At 38.6% G+C, this 17,561-nt stretch overlaps 1 protein-coding gene across 2 annotated transcripts in view; it reads left to right on the top strand.

Moving 5' to 3' along the window:
- The window catches only part of mast2 (microtubule associated serine/threonine kinase 2), a 101,430-nt gene that overhangs the window by 25,886 nt on the left and 57,983 nt on the right, over nucleotides 1–17,561 (top strand). The window contains exon 1 of one of the 2 annotated variants that reach the window (XM_035524154.1): nucleotides 13,441–15,487. The exons of the other annotated variant lie outside the window; for it this stretch is intronic. Coding sequence (XP_035380047.1) covers nucleotides 15,449–15,487 — 39 coding nt within the window. The 5' untranslated portion in view covers nucleotides 13,441–15,448. Of the gene's footprint in view, nucleotides 1–13,440; nucleotides 15,488–17,561 lie in introns of those variants that run through there. 2 annotated transcript variants of the gene reach the window in all.

Genomic DNA, 17,561 nt, shown 5'->3' on the forward strand with positions numbered 1-17,561 from the left:
TAGGACCTACTGATGGAGAATGATGTATATTTTTTCTTCTTATTCATGTGTGTTCAGTTTTCTTTATTTCCATTACCTGCATAGCTTTGGCGAGGCTCTCAAGCTAAAGTATGTATTTCTTTGTTGGGATAATTTATACATATTGTCATCATTTCTTACTTGCCAATGTCAGGAGCACTTTTGTTATGTAGCCTGTGGGGTGAATTAATCTAACATTTTTATAATTTTAGTGTTATAAGCTTATAGGCTATTTTTGGCTTTTAAAATGACCTGTGTTGAAGTACATCTAATATTGTCCTTATTTCAGACATTGACCACACCACTTTAAAAATCAGTATCGGCATCAGCTTTTGAGAAATCCATATTTGTTGACCATTACCTAAGACCTTCCAGTTCGTTTGGAGCCAATCGAAATGTTAACATGGAGGGCTGTTTAATAAGAGGCTGTCGGTATCGTTCAGCTTTTATGTGAATTTCATGACTTTCTTGCTAAATGATATATATATTTTTTAAATTGCTTTTTTGTGTCAAACTCTGTTAGCCTCTGATGTATGGGCCGGGTATATGGAGCTTGTTTCATTGCTTTCTACCTAAAAGTGGCACCTAAAGCCTTGGTATGAATCGAGGTTCTCCTGAGACATGGACCATTAACACACTAGGGGAAAGATGACTCATTCCTTGTGCTTCAAGGCTAAATGCTCACTAAACTGGAGAAAACTTTCTTCTGACCTTCTTTCGCTACATGGCCAAGCCTGCTGCAGGTAGTTCATAATTCATCTCTAAAACAGGACATGTGGTACATGACTGGTCTCTGGTGTCTCTTGTGTCCAATGCTGAGGATAGCTACACTTGTCCCAGAAACTACTAATTGCCTTTAGGGTGTATGACAGTATTGCAGCATCAGAGTTCAGCCTACCCAGGGGTCCAAAACGGAATTTTATACTATACAGTTTTTTTTTCCCTCAGTTTCTCTGAGGTTCTTTCTACAGGGAGAGTACCCCTTGCCAAACAGGACTAAAGATGCCACATTTCCACTGGATAGAATGGTTTAAAGAACAGGTTGCACTGAATGCTTGTGATTATTTTAAATGTTTCCCTCATCTTCATCTTAGCCATGTGCCTTTTGAAGTGATGAGATCTTGTTTAGAATTCATCATTAATTTATGTCCTATTCGGTTGTCTCCTCTCATTCATCTCTGCGTATTTAGATATTAAATTTGGGCTGGAGAGATGCCCTTTGTCCATCATTTTTGCTTCCCCTATATGTTCACTGCACATTTCCATTTTGTTACTGATACCTTACATGGACCTCCTCTAGTTGTCTCCATCATGGTAATTTTCTGCTGATATCTGAATGCCTTGCAGGCTATAAAATGTAGAATTGAAGAGGGAATGAAAAAGATGCATGCCTTGATCATTTTGGAATGAATTGGGGGGGGGGGAATAAAAAATTATATATATAAATTACATTTTTGTTGGATTGGGAAAGGACAGTCTCATCGGTGTCACTCACACTGACTTGAATCAAGCAAAAAGGGATTTAATTGATGGAAGTGGCAATGTTCATGTTGTCTGTGTCAGATGCTGGGGGACCAAGGCAATCTGATAGTGGGCTACTGGAACAAACACAATGGACAAGAGTGGAGAATAAAGGACTGTTGGAATGCTATTACATAAGCAATCCCAATGTAAAAGGCTGCTGGAAGACATGAATGCAGCACTACAGATGATCACTACTGTGACCATCACTGAGACCAACCAACTGATATACAGTGATACTTGAGATCCCTGGCTACAAGATGAGCATCATGAAGAAGCAGTATCCTCCGTGGAGAAGGAGGTAAGGAGGTTGGAGTCCACAGGTAAGGGCAACTCGGAGAGAAGTGAGCCAGCTATCAGAACTGCAGAAAGGCTGGATGAAAGTACCTGAGAAGCACAACAAAGTATCCAAACCTGAGACCTTGGAAACTGTCAAGCAAAGATTAACAGCTATGGCTGCCTGCCTGAAGAGGTACTTGAGAAGTAGAAGCTGGCAGAATAAACAGGATATTCATCCATGAGCCATTCAAAGTGTGCTCTGGTTGGCAATATAATAGCATAAGAACAGAGCTGCAGCCTGAACAAAAGCATAAGGGAGAGAGATGCATCACAACAACAATCAGGTTTGCCTGTCAGAGTGCATCCATGTGCACTCTGGTATACACACACACACACACACACGAACAGTGCCACTTCAACAGTTTTTTTGCTTGATTACAGTCAGTGTGAGTGACTCCCACCATCCTTGTGGTGAGACTGTCCTTGCCCGATCCAACAAGCAATTAAAATGCATATGAAAAATTCAGGACTCCTTCAAATGAGGGCATATTTGGAGCCAGCAGTAAAAAATCAAAACAAAAACAAGGCTCAACATTACTCCTTACATTTTACATCTACTTTTTCAGAAATGTCTGACTATGCATTTAGTGGTGGTTGTCTCTCACTATTTTATGAAGACCGTATACACCAATAACGCTGTATGAAGCCTTAAATAAGCCAGATGCTTTGTGTCCTCAAGGAAATGTATTTCTTTAGTTTTGCTGCTTCTTTTCTGCTCTTTTGAAGCCAGCTGAATGAGCTGGGGGCCTTGAGGTTCTTTGTGATGAAGCTGACTACACGTATGCCTTTTTGCTCCGTGGGGTCATTCTAAATTCAGCAGAATGTGGCAGGCTTGGGTGAAGGCTTGCTGATGGATCTCCGTCTGAACCCCTTTGTTGTGTTTCAGTAAGAGTATGATTACCCTAGTGCTACTGTAGGAAGCAGGGATTATATCAATTGCACACACACGATAAAATGATCATTTTATATGGCTTTATTATAGCATGTAATTGACAAAGTAACATGAAAAAATAGTGTGGCATATAGTATCATTTATTTTGTGATGAGTGCATCAATATGCCAGTGTAATAAAAAAAAAAAAAAAAAAAAAAAAAAAAGTCCGGTGTACAAGTAATATCTTTCTCTGTATATAGAAAAACCTTTCTTGGTAAGACTTTTCACCTGTCCCTGTGAGAAGAAAAATCATGCACATCTAGTGCTGTAATTTGATGTAGGTAGATGCATCTTGGATCATGTGTAAATGTCAGTTTTATTTGTCTTATTTGTTTTAACTGTATTTTTCTTTTTTTTTGTGCTATTTTAGCAAAAGGATGGAAGACAAAATATTGGAATAAATGCTCCTTGTTCTTAAGCTTACATGTTTTGCCCAAATTCACACCTCCATACATAAAAAGAAGGAGAACCGACCTGTTATTTACTTCTTTCTTCTCCTTTTTTAAATTTTTTATAGATATTAGCATTTGTGTGTCTCATTATTTTGTTCAAAATGTCAATTTCATTTATTATTCCCCTCATAAAAGTTCACAAGCCCTATGAACCTTAACCTAGACTGAATATATCATAATATCTTGCGGTCAGAACTGGCTTTGCCTGTTTTTCCTCTTTCTTCTCATTACCCAGCAGCAAGCCGTTTTTTTTTTTTTTTTTCATGAGAAATGACCTTTTATGCTGATGCTAGGTGCAGTCTTGTTATTGTCAGATTTTTGAACTAGATGGGGCAATTTGTTTTTAATAAGACAAGTGTTCCTTTGGTTCTTTGTTCAGGGGAGCGATAGAATTTCGATCTTTCGTCTTTTTTTTTTTTTTTAAATAATGGCTGTTGTCTTTTACTCGTTTTATGTTTGTAGAATATTTTTATAGAAAAGGATATGCCCATGTGTGCATGTTTATATCAGAGGCCACCAAGCATGAATCCCTGATCTGAATTACTGGAGATAATTAGTTTTCTGTTGGAGGACAGCTTAATGTCAAATGACTGGAGACAAGACTAACTAGGGCAACTGGCAAAGCTGAGGAGCAATTCAATTAAGAAATGACTGATTTATTATTGTCAAGGATCAACCTGCTGTATGGAGGGTGTAATGCATTTGGTATGCTTTGTGTGCGTTTCGGTCTAACAGCATTTTATGGTATACAAAAATGTGTAAATTTAGTTAGTGGTTATAATTATGGGAGCTTGATGTTTACCTGGAGACGTTATGCTTCAGGAAGCAGACTGTTGCTCAGTAGTGGAGCACACGTGGCGTTACAGCTGTACCTGTGCCTCAGGCTTTGAGGCCTACGCCTGGCCATATGGTGTTGCTGTGAATGAATAAAAGGCTGATTCCAGTTGTCTGCACTCCTCGTGTCACACAGCAACATCATTCTATGCCTTGAACTAAGTCTAATATTCACTGCAAGAAGTAGGCAGGGAAGTGCTGATATGTGCCACATAGAGCATTGTTTCTTGAGCAAGTAAATTTTCTTTCATCTTTTAAGCAATCAAAAAGTTGCAGTTTTCTTTGACAGTTCATCCTCATGCCATATATCGCCTAAAATTGCTTTATTTAAAGTTGCTTGCTGGCTGGTTCTGGCCCGCTCATCGGTTGATAAATACTCATGGTGAAGTTTACAAGTTAATTCTAAACAATATAAATTAAACTTGTATCTGGTTAACACTTTGATTATGCTCATTATATACACTTTTTAAAAAATGCTACTCCAGTAGAAACTTGGAGCTGTACAGTTAGTCTATAGGCCATCTGTTGCCATGCACAATGTTAGCCATCCTCTAGTTCTTCATTATTGGTCAGTTTCTGCTGTTGTCTGGATAGTTGTGGGTGGCAGACCTGTCTCAGTCTAACAGTGACCCTGACATGTATAAGAACTTCAGTAGCACTGCTGCAACCTGTAATTGTACACCTATAAAATTACATGGGTAAGATATAAGATGGATACTTAGTGTCCAGGGAGGATAGGCACAGGGAACGTTTCATCTGTTGAATCAATTAACTTTTATTAGACTTTGAAGACAACCTGTAATGGAAAAGTACTTTTGTTTCCTTGTTTGCTCAATCCTTTGTCATATTAAGCGCGATTCGTAGTGATAAATCACAGAATTGACAAAAGCCTTGTTTTTCTGAAACCCATAGTCAAAGTGCATCAGATGGAATTTAGGCAAAAATAATAATAACCAATAATAATATGGTGTGTTTACTGGCTAGCGCAAATACCAGCTAGCAGTAACAGGGCACGAGGTATGTATTTGGTTGTTTATCAATACCCTTGTTCCCTTTACTTAAAATACAATGATACAGTCCTCAATGTAAATTTTTACATTTAGAAGAAGGTGGAGTGATGGACAATACCAGATTATGTTTGACGTATTTTATCCAGTACTCTTTGTAGAATGCAACTGTCCTACACTCTGCTACTGAGGGTTACAGCAAAATTGTCAAATTAAACCGTTCTGTAAACAGGTACACTTTAGCAATGTTCTCCCTTCTCTGTCACTGTTATAAAATTAAACTAGTATTCCTCGCCAATCTAGTGACTATTTTAGCACTGTGTAGAGTAGACATGGGTCTCATTAATTAATATTAATATATTAATATTAATGTTGAGAAACCTACTTTTCAAAATACAATCAAAAGCTGGTGGTTAAAATCATGTCCTGTTTTTCTCTACTTTCACTCAGAAATGCATTACATTTAAGGAAGCAAAATATGTTATGTTAAAAATCTACCCCCCCCCCCCCCCCCCCCCCCCCCCACAACCTGAGACAAAAGAAGAGAATTTACTGGGATTTGCTTCTTAAAAGTTTGGACTATAGGACAGACTATAACTCAAACACTTGAGAAATACCTTGAGTCGCATTATTTTCTAATCTCATACACACAAGCCCACATTCGCACATGCACCCACATACATGCCATTTGCACTCCCCTTTCTTCCATTCTTCCATGTCATCTGTCCATCTCTGGGTTTTGCTCTGGCTTTTCTCAATCTCCCTTCAATCAGGGCTGAGCGCTTATCGATGTGAGGTCAGCTCGGCTCTCCTAGATTCCATTCAACCATTGAACTGCCCTTCCTCACACATCAGATCTGTTTCTTCACCTAAAGCTGGCAGGGACAAAAGCCATGTGGGGTTGCCTTGGAAACTGTCAGGGCTGTTATGAATGCCTGTTGTCTGTTTTTAAATGGATTCGCGTTTCAATGTTTCCTCTGTGTTGCTTCCTGTGTCCGCCTTGATCAGCAGCTGGATTTGACTTGGTTTATGCCTGCCTTTTTATAGAGCATATTGTGTGGAGAAATACTAATGTGACTTAGAATCTTAAAAATATGTTATACTTGGAGCGTGGGCATGTTACATTTTGCATTACATAATACTGTTCCACATTTGGTCAGTGATTTAGTTTTTAAAAGTTATTTGAGTGTTTGTTTCTTTTTTTTTGTGGTCAAACAAGAAAAACATGGCAGCTATTTCTATTTTTATGCCATTGAATCTCATTTGTTGCATAATTGTCAGTAGGCGTAATCAATAATATTTTCCGTATTATTGTTCAGTATTGCATAATGTTAAGTATATTCCTTGTTTCCTCTCGATTTCTGACTAAGGACACAGTCAGCATATGGCTGACACTGCCCTCTCATCATCAATTATACATGGCCAAACTCAGTTAAAGTGCTATTTTAGTGCAGCCCCGCCTGATAAGATGTTCTTAAGCAGGGAGTGCTGAAATACTGGTAGCATTTGTGATTGGAACAACACGGTTGTGGACAGAGGCAAGTTTGTATTTCCTGTAGAGGAGACTGTCATTCACCTCTTAAATCAGTAAAACTGATCTCTCAGTATATCGGAGGTTCACCACGGCATGTTGCATTGAGATTCATACCTTCTTGGGATAGATTCATCATGAGTGTGATATTTGTTTTTTTGCACATAAAGAAGTGTTTGTTTCCTTTTTGTACAGTAAGGGCTGGCTCCCACTATTGCAGTAATGTCACATAACAGCCAATGTTGCCGTTAAGCAGTTGTTCAGACCCCAGCTTTAGAGTCTGGTCAATTTAATCTGCCACTACTCCCTAACCCACTGTTATATGGTCATGTGCATTCAGGCACTCTGGTAATTAAGGGCCTGAGAGACTATGGGCTCTTGGAAACAAGCTTGTTATTCTTGACTATTTTTAAACTTGCAATATTAAAAGAAAACTACTAAACACAACAGTGGAATTGATCTTATAATTCTGATCTGTTCAGATTTTGTTTACAGGCAGTATAAAATATGCATATAAATGTTTGATTTTTATAATCTTCTGATGTGGGGGGGGGGGAGTCTTGATTTCCTAAAAATTCCTTGTGGCCTTGGTACATTCATACCACTGTTGTCCTTCAAAACATTCAAAATGCAATGAAAACATTTTAGATAAAACTTGGATTGATTGATCCACTTTTTGAGAACGTAGACTTATTTAGGAGCAAATGGAGTTTCCTCGGGTGTACCTTCATTTGGTCAAAGCTCAGTTTCTTCTCCTCCTTTATCTTCCTATGGCTCTCAACCCATTACAAATTGTTTAGAGTGATTTGTCTGAGTCATATTGATTGCTTCACATGGCAGTATCCTGTTACATCCCTTTTTTTTTTTTTTTTTTTTTTGGAAAGCATTGTTCGACAAGATGTGCACTGTAGCCTAATGCTGCCAGTCTATCACTGATTAGTCCGAGAAGTGCTGGTATTGATCTCACGCTTGGCTTTTCTTGCATTTCATGCTCTGCTCCATGCTTAAATGTTAATTCCCATTTCATGTCTCTAGACATTCATTTGTTTTATGAGCCTCTGAACATATCCACTGCTCTTGGAGTTTAACTGTGCTTTATTGTTAACTGATTTAACATTTCTTTGCTGATGCTTTTCGAGGGATTAGTTCTCCCCTATGGATTTTGGTTAAATACTTGCTTACCATTGCAAGTTGAATACTATAATACAGATTTGGTGATTCACATTTGCCCTTAACTGTGTAGCTGTCAAGCTCAGATCTTCTCTGAGAGCAAACCATCTCTGTACACAGCACAGTCTGTGCCTTTTCTTTGGTGTATGCTAGTTCGAAGGGTTTAGAGATATGTATATGACCAGTGGGATTTTGGACTGTCATCTGCATCACCAACTGGCCTGTCAGAATTTCCGCTGTGTAAGAGGACTGTGGTGACGGCCTCTGATGGATGTGTTTCACATTCCCATGGCATGAATGCTATGCTATTTTTAAGTGTGTTTTGTGAGTTTGTATAGTCAATTAAAAGGTTCCTAGTTTATATTTTCATTTATCATATTTGTTTAGATATTTCCATTTAGCTAAAGGTATATGAGTCTTAGGTTCAGAAGGGAAATTATGTTTACAAATGACACTGATGTGAGTGGCGCCAGTGTGAGTCAGACTGCAGGCTATAAATTCTCACATAAGGTACTACAAATTATCTTGTGAATCTAAGCAGTTGTCTCACAGTTTCCTATTTGTTGTAACCATTTTTGGATATGATTTGTTTTACTAAGTTTATGAAATCAACATAACTTGATGTTGCATTTTAATATCAGTGATGAATATCACATTCTTGCAAAGAGTAAAGATTTATTTCCAGAGGTTTTTTTCTGTGCTTTTTCTACTTCATGCCTTCTTTTCGCTCATGTTTTCTAGTGAAACATGCAACAGACGTCAGTCAACAATTGTCAAAAGCGTGTTAGTACATTGACATTGGACTTGTGATGCTGGATTACAGCAGTGTAGTGGGAATATTTCTCTATTGTGAAAACTGGATTAAGGGCAAATGACTTCTCACTGCTATTTTTCTCACTACTACTTCTCACTGCTATTCTTGGTATATTTCTAACAGCACTTTTCCATTTATTGAATTTGTAGTATATTTCTATTTAGAGCAATTTAATCTGGAGTAAAAAATCAAAGGATTTGACGGCTGTTATGTTGTTTAAGATCGTGGACAACAATGTCGGATAAATTCTGAAAAATGTGTGTTTGCAAGGTTGGAAAATAAAGTTAATCTACATCGCTCTGATTAAACCACATTCAAGCACTATTTTTGTATGTAAGTGATTTATTCTCATTACTGGTAAGTATTCAGAGAGTGTTCACTCTCTATTCAGAGAGTTGCTAAGCAATGATGAATTAAAAGCATTAATTTCCCTTCCTAATTTACAACCAAGTTCTCAGCTAATTAACATAATGCAGTTTTGTGGGCAGCTTTGTGTAGTTGCCCATTTTTCAAGACAGTATCACTTCCCTGCTCAGTGTCAGCCATGAACTCAAAATGAACGATGTAATCCTTTAATGTTACAGAAAGATGAGTGTAATTAGTAGATAGCACCTATATGCACTAAGCTTTTTGTTGCTGTAGAATCTTATAATGGGAAATCTAAAAAGATTGACCACATGAAACCCTTTTAGCACAGTAGTATTCTAGATTTTAAGAAAGCTACTTTATTTTTAAAAGCTGTGTATGAAAGGTTTGCACTCACAAATATGTATATCATTTGTAAGAATGTTTTCATCAGCTTTTGTCACAGTTGGAGTTACTTGTCAGTGTATGTTATTAGGGCTTCGTATGTCTCGTGATTGTTGGGTATTGTCTCTAGTCTTGGCCTGAGACATGTACCATGGCCTACACCATGTACAGACAACAACAGATAGCAGAAGCCTTGCACTGATATGTGTGCATGGGAGAATGACCTCATATCACCACAGGAGCTCCTATCTTGATGTTCTGTGCAACTTTAATGTGGGCTGTGGGTGAGAAGCCCCACTTGTTTGCTTAATCAGAAAGAGATAATCTGCCATTTCAGGGCTTTGGGGTTGACAGGAATCTGTGTTTGCTTTCTGTCCACGAGCAACGGTAGTGCGCGCACACACACATTGTGTGAAGGGATGGACGAAGAAGGCAGAAAATGCCTTTTGTGTCCTGCAGTCTTAAGCATCGTGTCATGTCAGGCTGCTGATTTTTGCAGTGAGTATGCACAAGAAAAATACTGTGCAATGTTTTTTGAGGAAATCATATTTTTTCTTTTGCTTAACAGCAAAGTATTCAATGAGTTTTTTTTGTTTGTTTTTGGCTCATAAATTCTTAATTGTATAAAACATTTATCCCAGTGTTTGCTAATGCTGGCAAGGTAGCTTTGTTTTATTGAAGCCTGTTGGTTTGAATTCAATTTCTTAGCACATGTAAAACCTTTCTGTTTGAAAAACTGAACATTTCTGAAGGAATTTCTTGTGACTACGAGTAGTAAAGAAATTGTATGTGCTGCGATTTTCAAATGTGCCTTTTACGTTTAATGTGTTTCATAAGCTGTTAAGTGGTTTTCCATATTCACTCAAGCTCTGCCAACACTGCTACTCTGCCTCTGGAAAGCAGAGTCCTGTTCTTTTGGCCTGAAGCTTGCTCAGCACTTCATCAGTTTCCCCCCCAGCAATGCCCTTTCTTTGATGATGCCTGGGCCATCTCTCTCGACAGGGCTGCTTGTGTAGGCAAGTGTGCAGTGAGCTAACTCCCCTCAGGCTGCCTCTCCCAGCTCTTGCTTGTAGTCAGAGCCTCAGCACCTGCACTGCTCTGTGATGGGAGTGTATAAAGTCTGTGCCTTTCTGCAAACCTACATAAAGCTTTAGAAGAGCGATTAATGTAGGCGAGTACTTGACATGTGATAGTCCCAAGTTTTCACTACATTTGAATTCATCTTTATGTGCCAGTGTGATTGTAATAGATGTCAGGTGCAGTGTGGAAAGTGTGTTTTCGTTTTTTTTTTTTTTTTTTTCTTGGTTTTATTTTGCATCTCTATGACAAGAATGTCTCTCTTGTAGTGCTGCTTGCAGATTTTTTGCATTTCCTTTACTGGCACTGAAGGCACAAATGTTTAGAGGCAGAACTTGCACTAGTTGTTCAGACAATTTGAACAGCAGCTGTGAATTCAGATTGAGAAGACATGGTGAGACTTTCTGGTGGTGGTTGTAGAATTGTACTGTTCAATTTAGCTCTGAAATCTATTGCGGTATGAACATGCATGCTGAACTCTAGCAGAGAACATGTTTTTGAACATTGGGATAAGCACATGCATGTTGATCAAGGTGATAAACAGGTTTAGGCAGTTTTTTTTTTCCCTTCTCATGTCCTAGAAGCCTATCCTGGGGTACCCATGAAAGACTGCCAACACGTCACAGCCATAGCAGAGCAGAGTATCAGTTATCTGTGACGTGAAACTCACCAGACACTAAACACGTGTGTCAACCTCTCTCATTTAATCTTACAAACCTTTATCATACAATAGAATTGCAAATAAGGTGAATAAACTTGGTGACAGACGATTAACATAAGGTCTTATACTAGGTAAATAATTTTATGTATGCCACTGTCACTGTTATACCATGTTTCTTTTCTAAAGTCTGACTGTAAATGTAATATTTGCTACCCTTTGGCACAAACAATGATTTATTTGTATTCTTTTAGAGTTGTTGAGCATCACTATAATGAAAACATTAACAACATGAACACACACATGCAAGCTCTAATTGCTCTTAGACAGAGAGGAGCATGCCCTTTTAAATGTAGATATTTTTTGCAGAGGATTTAAATGAATTTTTATACTCTGTCTCAGGGGTGAGTGTTTGTGGTTCATCATAAATTTATAATGATACATCAGATTTGTTGCATCCATGTATGCCATCATGTTTGCTCCTTCCATGTTGGTGGAAAGCAGACTAGGATTTTTATAGACTAAAGGCAAAGTCTTTCAGCCCTTTTGGCAAATGATTATTTGTTAATAAATAATTTAAACTATGTATATATTATAAAATAGCTTAACAGTGTGGTCTATGAAAATAGAATCATAACACTGTTAACTGCCTCCCAATTTTGTGCGTGTGTGTATAAAGTACACAAGGTTTCAGAGAAATTTTTTGTTTTTTGTTTTTTTAACTGCAATTTTGAATACCTCTATCTCTTATTACAGTACACTGCAGTAACTCATCTGGAGTGTGTGCGTGTGAGATGTCACTACATTGGACTTATTTATTTATAATTATTTTCTATTTTTGAGACCTTTAGTGTTTTATCCTTCATTGATGCGTATTGTGAAGTTTTGTGGCTGTGTGGTCCCACACTGTTTATTACCTTATTTCACACAAGGTGAATTTATTTTTCCTTTGTTTGTGTTTACACATGGTAATCATAAATCTGTCTTGTAGTGTTAAGTGGCTTGACGGAGTAGCACTGTAAAATGTTTACATCCCCTTCTCAATTGACTTTTACTGGACTGAAGTGACATTCATCCACTTTATCTCTTTGGCTGCATAAATCAGCTGGCCATGTGGTAGCACCGGCTAAAAATACTGCTCCCAGCAGTCCTCATTCTCCCTCCAGCATGTCTTATTATGGTTAGAGAGAAAGACGGCTGTTTCCAAGAGAATATGCTGTTTTAATGGCTGCTGGGACATGAGTGTAATTCTGCTCCCCAGTGCATAGATGGGATACAGTAGCCTGTTTTTAGAGAGCTGCCATAATCATTTGTGATGTGAATGGTCCTAGGTACTCTTGTTCATGTTCAGTCAGCTCTTGGCGCACACACACACACACACACACACACACACACACACACACACACACACACACACAGAGAAAGAATGGCCACTTTATTAGAGAAATTAAAATTAGATGCAGGTGCTGACATGCTCTGAACAGCCTGTTCTACCTTGTCCCAGAGATGCTCTGTAGGATTAAGATCTGGGGACTGTGAAGACCAGGGAAGCAAGGAAAACTAGCCATCATGTTCTAACCAGCCCATGACCAGTCCTCTCAGCCTCTTCATTTGCTCATCCTTCCATCTCCTTCTTGCCATATTCTTAATATTACCCACTGTCTGTCACTTCATATACTGTTTACTAATCTTCATATTTTTGTCCTCAGCGTTGCTGTAGTTCTGTTACTTACCAGCATGAGAGAGGAGAAACAGAACTAGAGTAGGGAGGGAGAGGTTGGTAATAAGAAGACACAGCCCTGGAAAAAAAAGCCGTGTATGTTAATCTATCTCTCGTGTCCCCTCCGCCCCCCAACAGAGAACTGAACAAAGCAGCCTAGCTGCAAATGAATCACTGTACACAGAGCCTTGCACAGAGACTTTAACATATTTTTACTGTATGCCACTGTAATCAAGCAGACCAATGAAAAGGGAAAATGTGTTAAGCGCTGAATGATTTTGTTCAAATATTGAGACTAAATAATTAATCACAAATTGAGGTTACATCATTTATTCATTGTATTAGAGTATGACAGCCATGTGCTAGGGAAGAATGCATAGTGTTTCTGTGCTTTTGGGATGAATCTGTCTCTGTGATGAGATTAGAGTGGCAGAGCTGTGCAGAAAATAGAAGTGTGAAAAGGCGGGGCTTTTGAGCTCCCCATTCATATTATGTAAATGCATACTAGCTTGCCTGCTTTTTATTGGCTGACTAGCTGTGTTGCCTGGCTGATAGGAAAGAGAGAGAGAGCACGCGAGAGCACGCGTTGTGCAGCAACTGCTCCTACGCGGTGGACAGAAGAAGAAGACGGAGGCATGTGAGGAACACGGAGAAGGCATAAAAACAGACTAAAGGTGGATTGTACACTACAGCAAAGAACACAAGCAGGAATTTATTTTACCAGATCAAATCCATGCATACTGACAGTGGAATCTGTACAGACAAGTGAAAGGATTAGAAGATGGACATGTTCACAAGTAACTGTCTCTGTTGTGGGAGTCTCTCTGGCAAGAATCTCATTCATACCCATGGTGGACTGTTTTAAAGGGCACAGTAATCTCAGAGATGAATAGGTGCTGAGTGGCACTTTTCCTTCACAGCTCTTGTTCTTGTGCATGATTATTTCTCTCTCTGTGCAGCTGTTCTGCATCTTATGTATATTAGGGTAAGCGGTTTTGGCCGGTGTCACACCTGCTGGCTGAACTGACTGATGTAACGAAATTGTAGGGCGCTGGAGAAATATTGTAAGAGAGAAATCAAAGAAGGTATGTGCGCCAGACGGCGGATTCACTTTAGCTGCGTGTGAAAATGCATAGCTTTGGAATAGACTCTTCATCTGTCTCCCCAGCCATTGGGAGCCCACATCCTCTCTTCATCCGTCGAGTGGATTGGAATCTAGCCATGTGGGTTTGAGTGGAGTTTTTGTTCGTTTATACCGTCAGTGGGCTGCTACTGCCTGGGTGTCTGCAGCTGCAGACTCTTTCTAGATCCGCTCTCATTGTGGGCAGCATTTTTAGCCCTGTCTTTTTTATTCTCCTTTCCATGTGTCTTTGTAACTAGTTTGGGACTGCCAAACAATTTCCTGGAAGGACCTTGATAATTGTCTTGGTTCATGAGAGTGGTCACTCAGGCCATAATTAAACTTAATTCATCAGTTGGGAAAGAAAATTAATGAAGAATTAAGTCATTGAATTGCGAGGAAGTCTAAACAATACATTTTTCTCTTTTTTTCTATTGAGAGGAGTGGTGCTGATCTCATGGATGGATGTGTGTTTTGGGCACTAATACTGCCACTTAAGTAATGCTTGACAGAAGAAGCACTGCAATATCCTCAGTATTGTTCTATTTTATGTTCCATCATCCACCAGGCTACACTTTTCATCATTAAATGGCCACAGGTTCTGCAGAGGCTGTGGTTTCCATAGAAATCAGTCCTTATGGGAATCCCAGGATAGGAAGAGCAAAGGAAGCCTTTATGGAGCCTTTCTATCAGTTCTTGTTTAGAGGAGCTCAGAACCCAATGTGTGTGTGTATCCTGGGCTGAATAGATAAATGAGACGAGGGACGTTGTCGGTCTTGGGGCCAAATGCTCCATTTGCCTGACCAAGTGAGAGAGCGAGAGATGCTGTTGCAAAGGCGCTAGTCAGAACTGCTTCCCAGGAGCAGCAAGCTAGATCTAAAAGAAAACGGCACAGGACCAGGACCTGACGTGCTGCTTTGTACCAGGTACTCAGGACCAGGACCTGAAGTGCTGCTTTGTACCAGGTACTCAGGACCAGGACCTGAACTGCTGCTTTGTACTGTGGAGGTACACAGTTCCTTTATTATTATTTTTCTTTTGGAAGATCCACAAGCCTTGACAGGACCGCATTTTCTACATCAAAAAAGGTTATGTTGCAGAAGATTTCTTCAAAATGGAGATTATGTGCACCGAATAGCAGTGGAAAGCCTGTATTGAGATTTGTCATAGCGTGTGGCATAAAGAATACTAAAGAGAGTTTTCTTGCTACTTAGTTGTCTGTGTCTTGAAGGACAATCACCTTTGTGTAATGTTGACTGCAAATATGATGACCGCAATGTGGATAAAGCTATTTCTTGGAACTGTACACTCAAACTGATCAGCCACTTGTTTTCTGGGAACTGAACAAATATTGATTTATAGACTGTGTTAACTCTGCACTCTCCTCATATCCACTTCTGCCTGCTGGTTTGCCCTTACCCAGAGACTTGGGTCGTGGACTCCTGCTCTTTTTGCAGGGTTGTCAAACAGCATAACTGAAGTTGGCTTGTAGAAGACACATATAATGGATGACTCGAGCATACTAAGACGGAGGGGTCTCCAGGTAAGGTTTCTCGATGGTGAATTTTAGAAAAATACACAATGAAACACCCCTACAACTCAACATAAGTTGCTGAAGTAAAAATTTGGCACATGGCATAGATATCATAATTAGCTTTTCACTCTTTTCAGCATATCAGCCATCAGATTTGGTGTAAATTATTAGGGAGGTTTGCATTTCAGTCTATCATTTTGCTTCTGTTTTGGAACTAATGAGCTTTAGGTTATTCATTGTTGTATTCCATTGTTGTGTTTGCTGACATCTAACCCAGCAAAAAGTAATGAAGAGTTTTAAACTAGATGGGCTGTAATTAGGTGGAATTGGAAGTATCGGAACAATTAAACAGCCTCATTGCAGCACCTTTCAGGTGAATAGAAGAATAGATCTTGTGTCCTCCTTCCCCACAAATTGTACTGGCCACTTTTTGTGCCACCTTGTGATTCCTAACTCCTATGCTGTGTAATGACTCTGTTCACACATCTACCATAAGGACCATGAGTACGCAAACATCTTTGTCATCACTATGACTTTAGTTTGCACTTGTTTGACACTCAGCTATGCTGCCATGCAAATACCCTTCAAGGAAAACCAAGATGTAACCTGGTTGCATTTTTTTATATATATATATATATATATATATATATATATATATATATATATATATATATATATATATATATATATATATATATATAATGATAGTTTAGAGGTCATTCACAAGAATTGCACATAAAGCTGCACTCTGCAGAGTCCAGAAAATTTGATCACATTCACTAAGCTAATGAATAAAACAGGTTCAGGAGTATTCCTATAAGAAAAATAAAATATATTCTCTATTAAATTTTACTAGGCTTATGATTTATAAATATATATATATTTTCAGTGAAATACTATTATTAAATCCCAGTAAGGTTGTATTTAAGCAGCTGCTAGTTCTAATATTGTGCCTCTATAGCGTAATGATGTGTGTCTAATTTATTTTTCCCACTTTTTCCTGAAGCCTCTATACTTTGCTCTACTTTGAGGAAAATCCCCTTTTAAATAGCACAAACTGCAAGAATGAGTTTTCAGACACTATTCATCAATGGAAATAGCTTAACTGGATAGAAATTTTTCATTTTTCATTGCTGTCACTCACTGATAACAGTTTGCAGCATCTGCTGCTCTGTTCAGCCAACATATTTAAAGGTGGATTTTAGACACTTGTGAATTCATAGAGTTAACCCCAAGTGTGCACCACAGAGGTTAGTAATTCAGTTGTGTGCCATTTTGACTTAAATGTGAAGTCTGTTTGAAAGAAGGTGACCAAAATAGAAGAACTGAGGCGAGAAGTGACACGTGCATGCCTTATTTTGCCTCTCATCGGTGAAATGGAGTTTTTTCCTCTAAGCTATTATGGAGGAGTCTCTGAAATTTACTGTGGCTGAGCTAGATGGCATTGTATAGGAACTCTAGCATAAAGTACAGTGCAGTATCATGGCAATTAAATGGTATGTACTCAGTTGTTGTTGTTGTTGTTTTTTTTTTATTTGGTTGATCGTTTTTTCTCTAATTTATTTTTATTTATTTTTTGGTCTGTTGATATGAATGGACATGGACATGTTTTATTCACAGTCATTTATTTATCTACAGCAGATTACCCTCTGGCTAATGTACTAACTAGAAACTAGTTGGTTTCTATAAGAGGAGGTATAAGAAGTCTGGCTTCACCTTGCCTTTGGGGCCTGACTTTTCTTTGATTATTACACCCAATTAATCAGGGCCACGCGTATCCATCTTTGTGTTGTGATGGACAGACCAGACAGACTCAGACCACACTACAAATGAGACACACTGGCCTATGTATGTGCATAGTTCCCTGCTCCACCCCTTCAGTTTGTACATCCAGGATTGTGTTGTGTAACTGAATGTACTATGAATTAATTTTGGAGATTGAGTTGGAGGTTTGCTGACTGACTGAATATAGTAGTTTATTAGTATTTATTTTTTAGTGTTTGTTATGCAGAGATACAAGAGGGGAACAGTGATGTAACCCATTTATATTTGTAATTTTGCAGTTCACCACTGCTTGTCATTT

Source organism: Electrophorus electricus, chromosome 3 (assembly GCF_013358815.1).
Source record: "Electrophorus electricus isolate fEleEle1 chromosome 3, fEleEle1.pri, whole genome shotgun sequence".
NCBI classification, from domain to species: Eukaryota; Metazoa; Chordata; class Actinopteri; order Gymnotiformes; family Gymnotidae; genus Electrophorus; species Electrophorus electricus.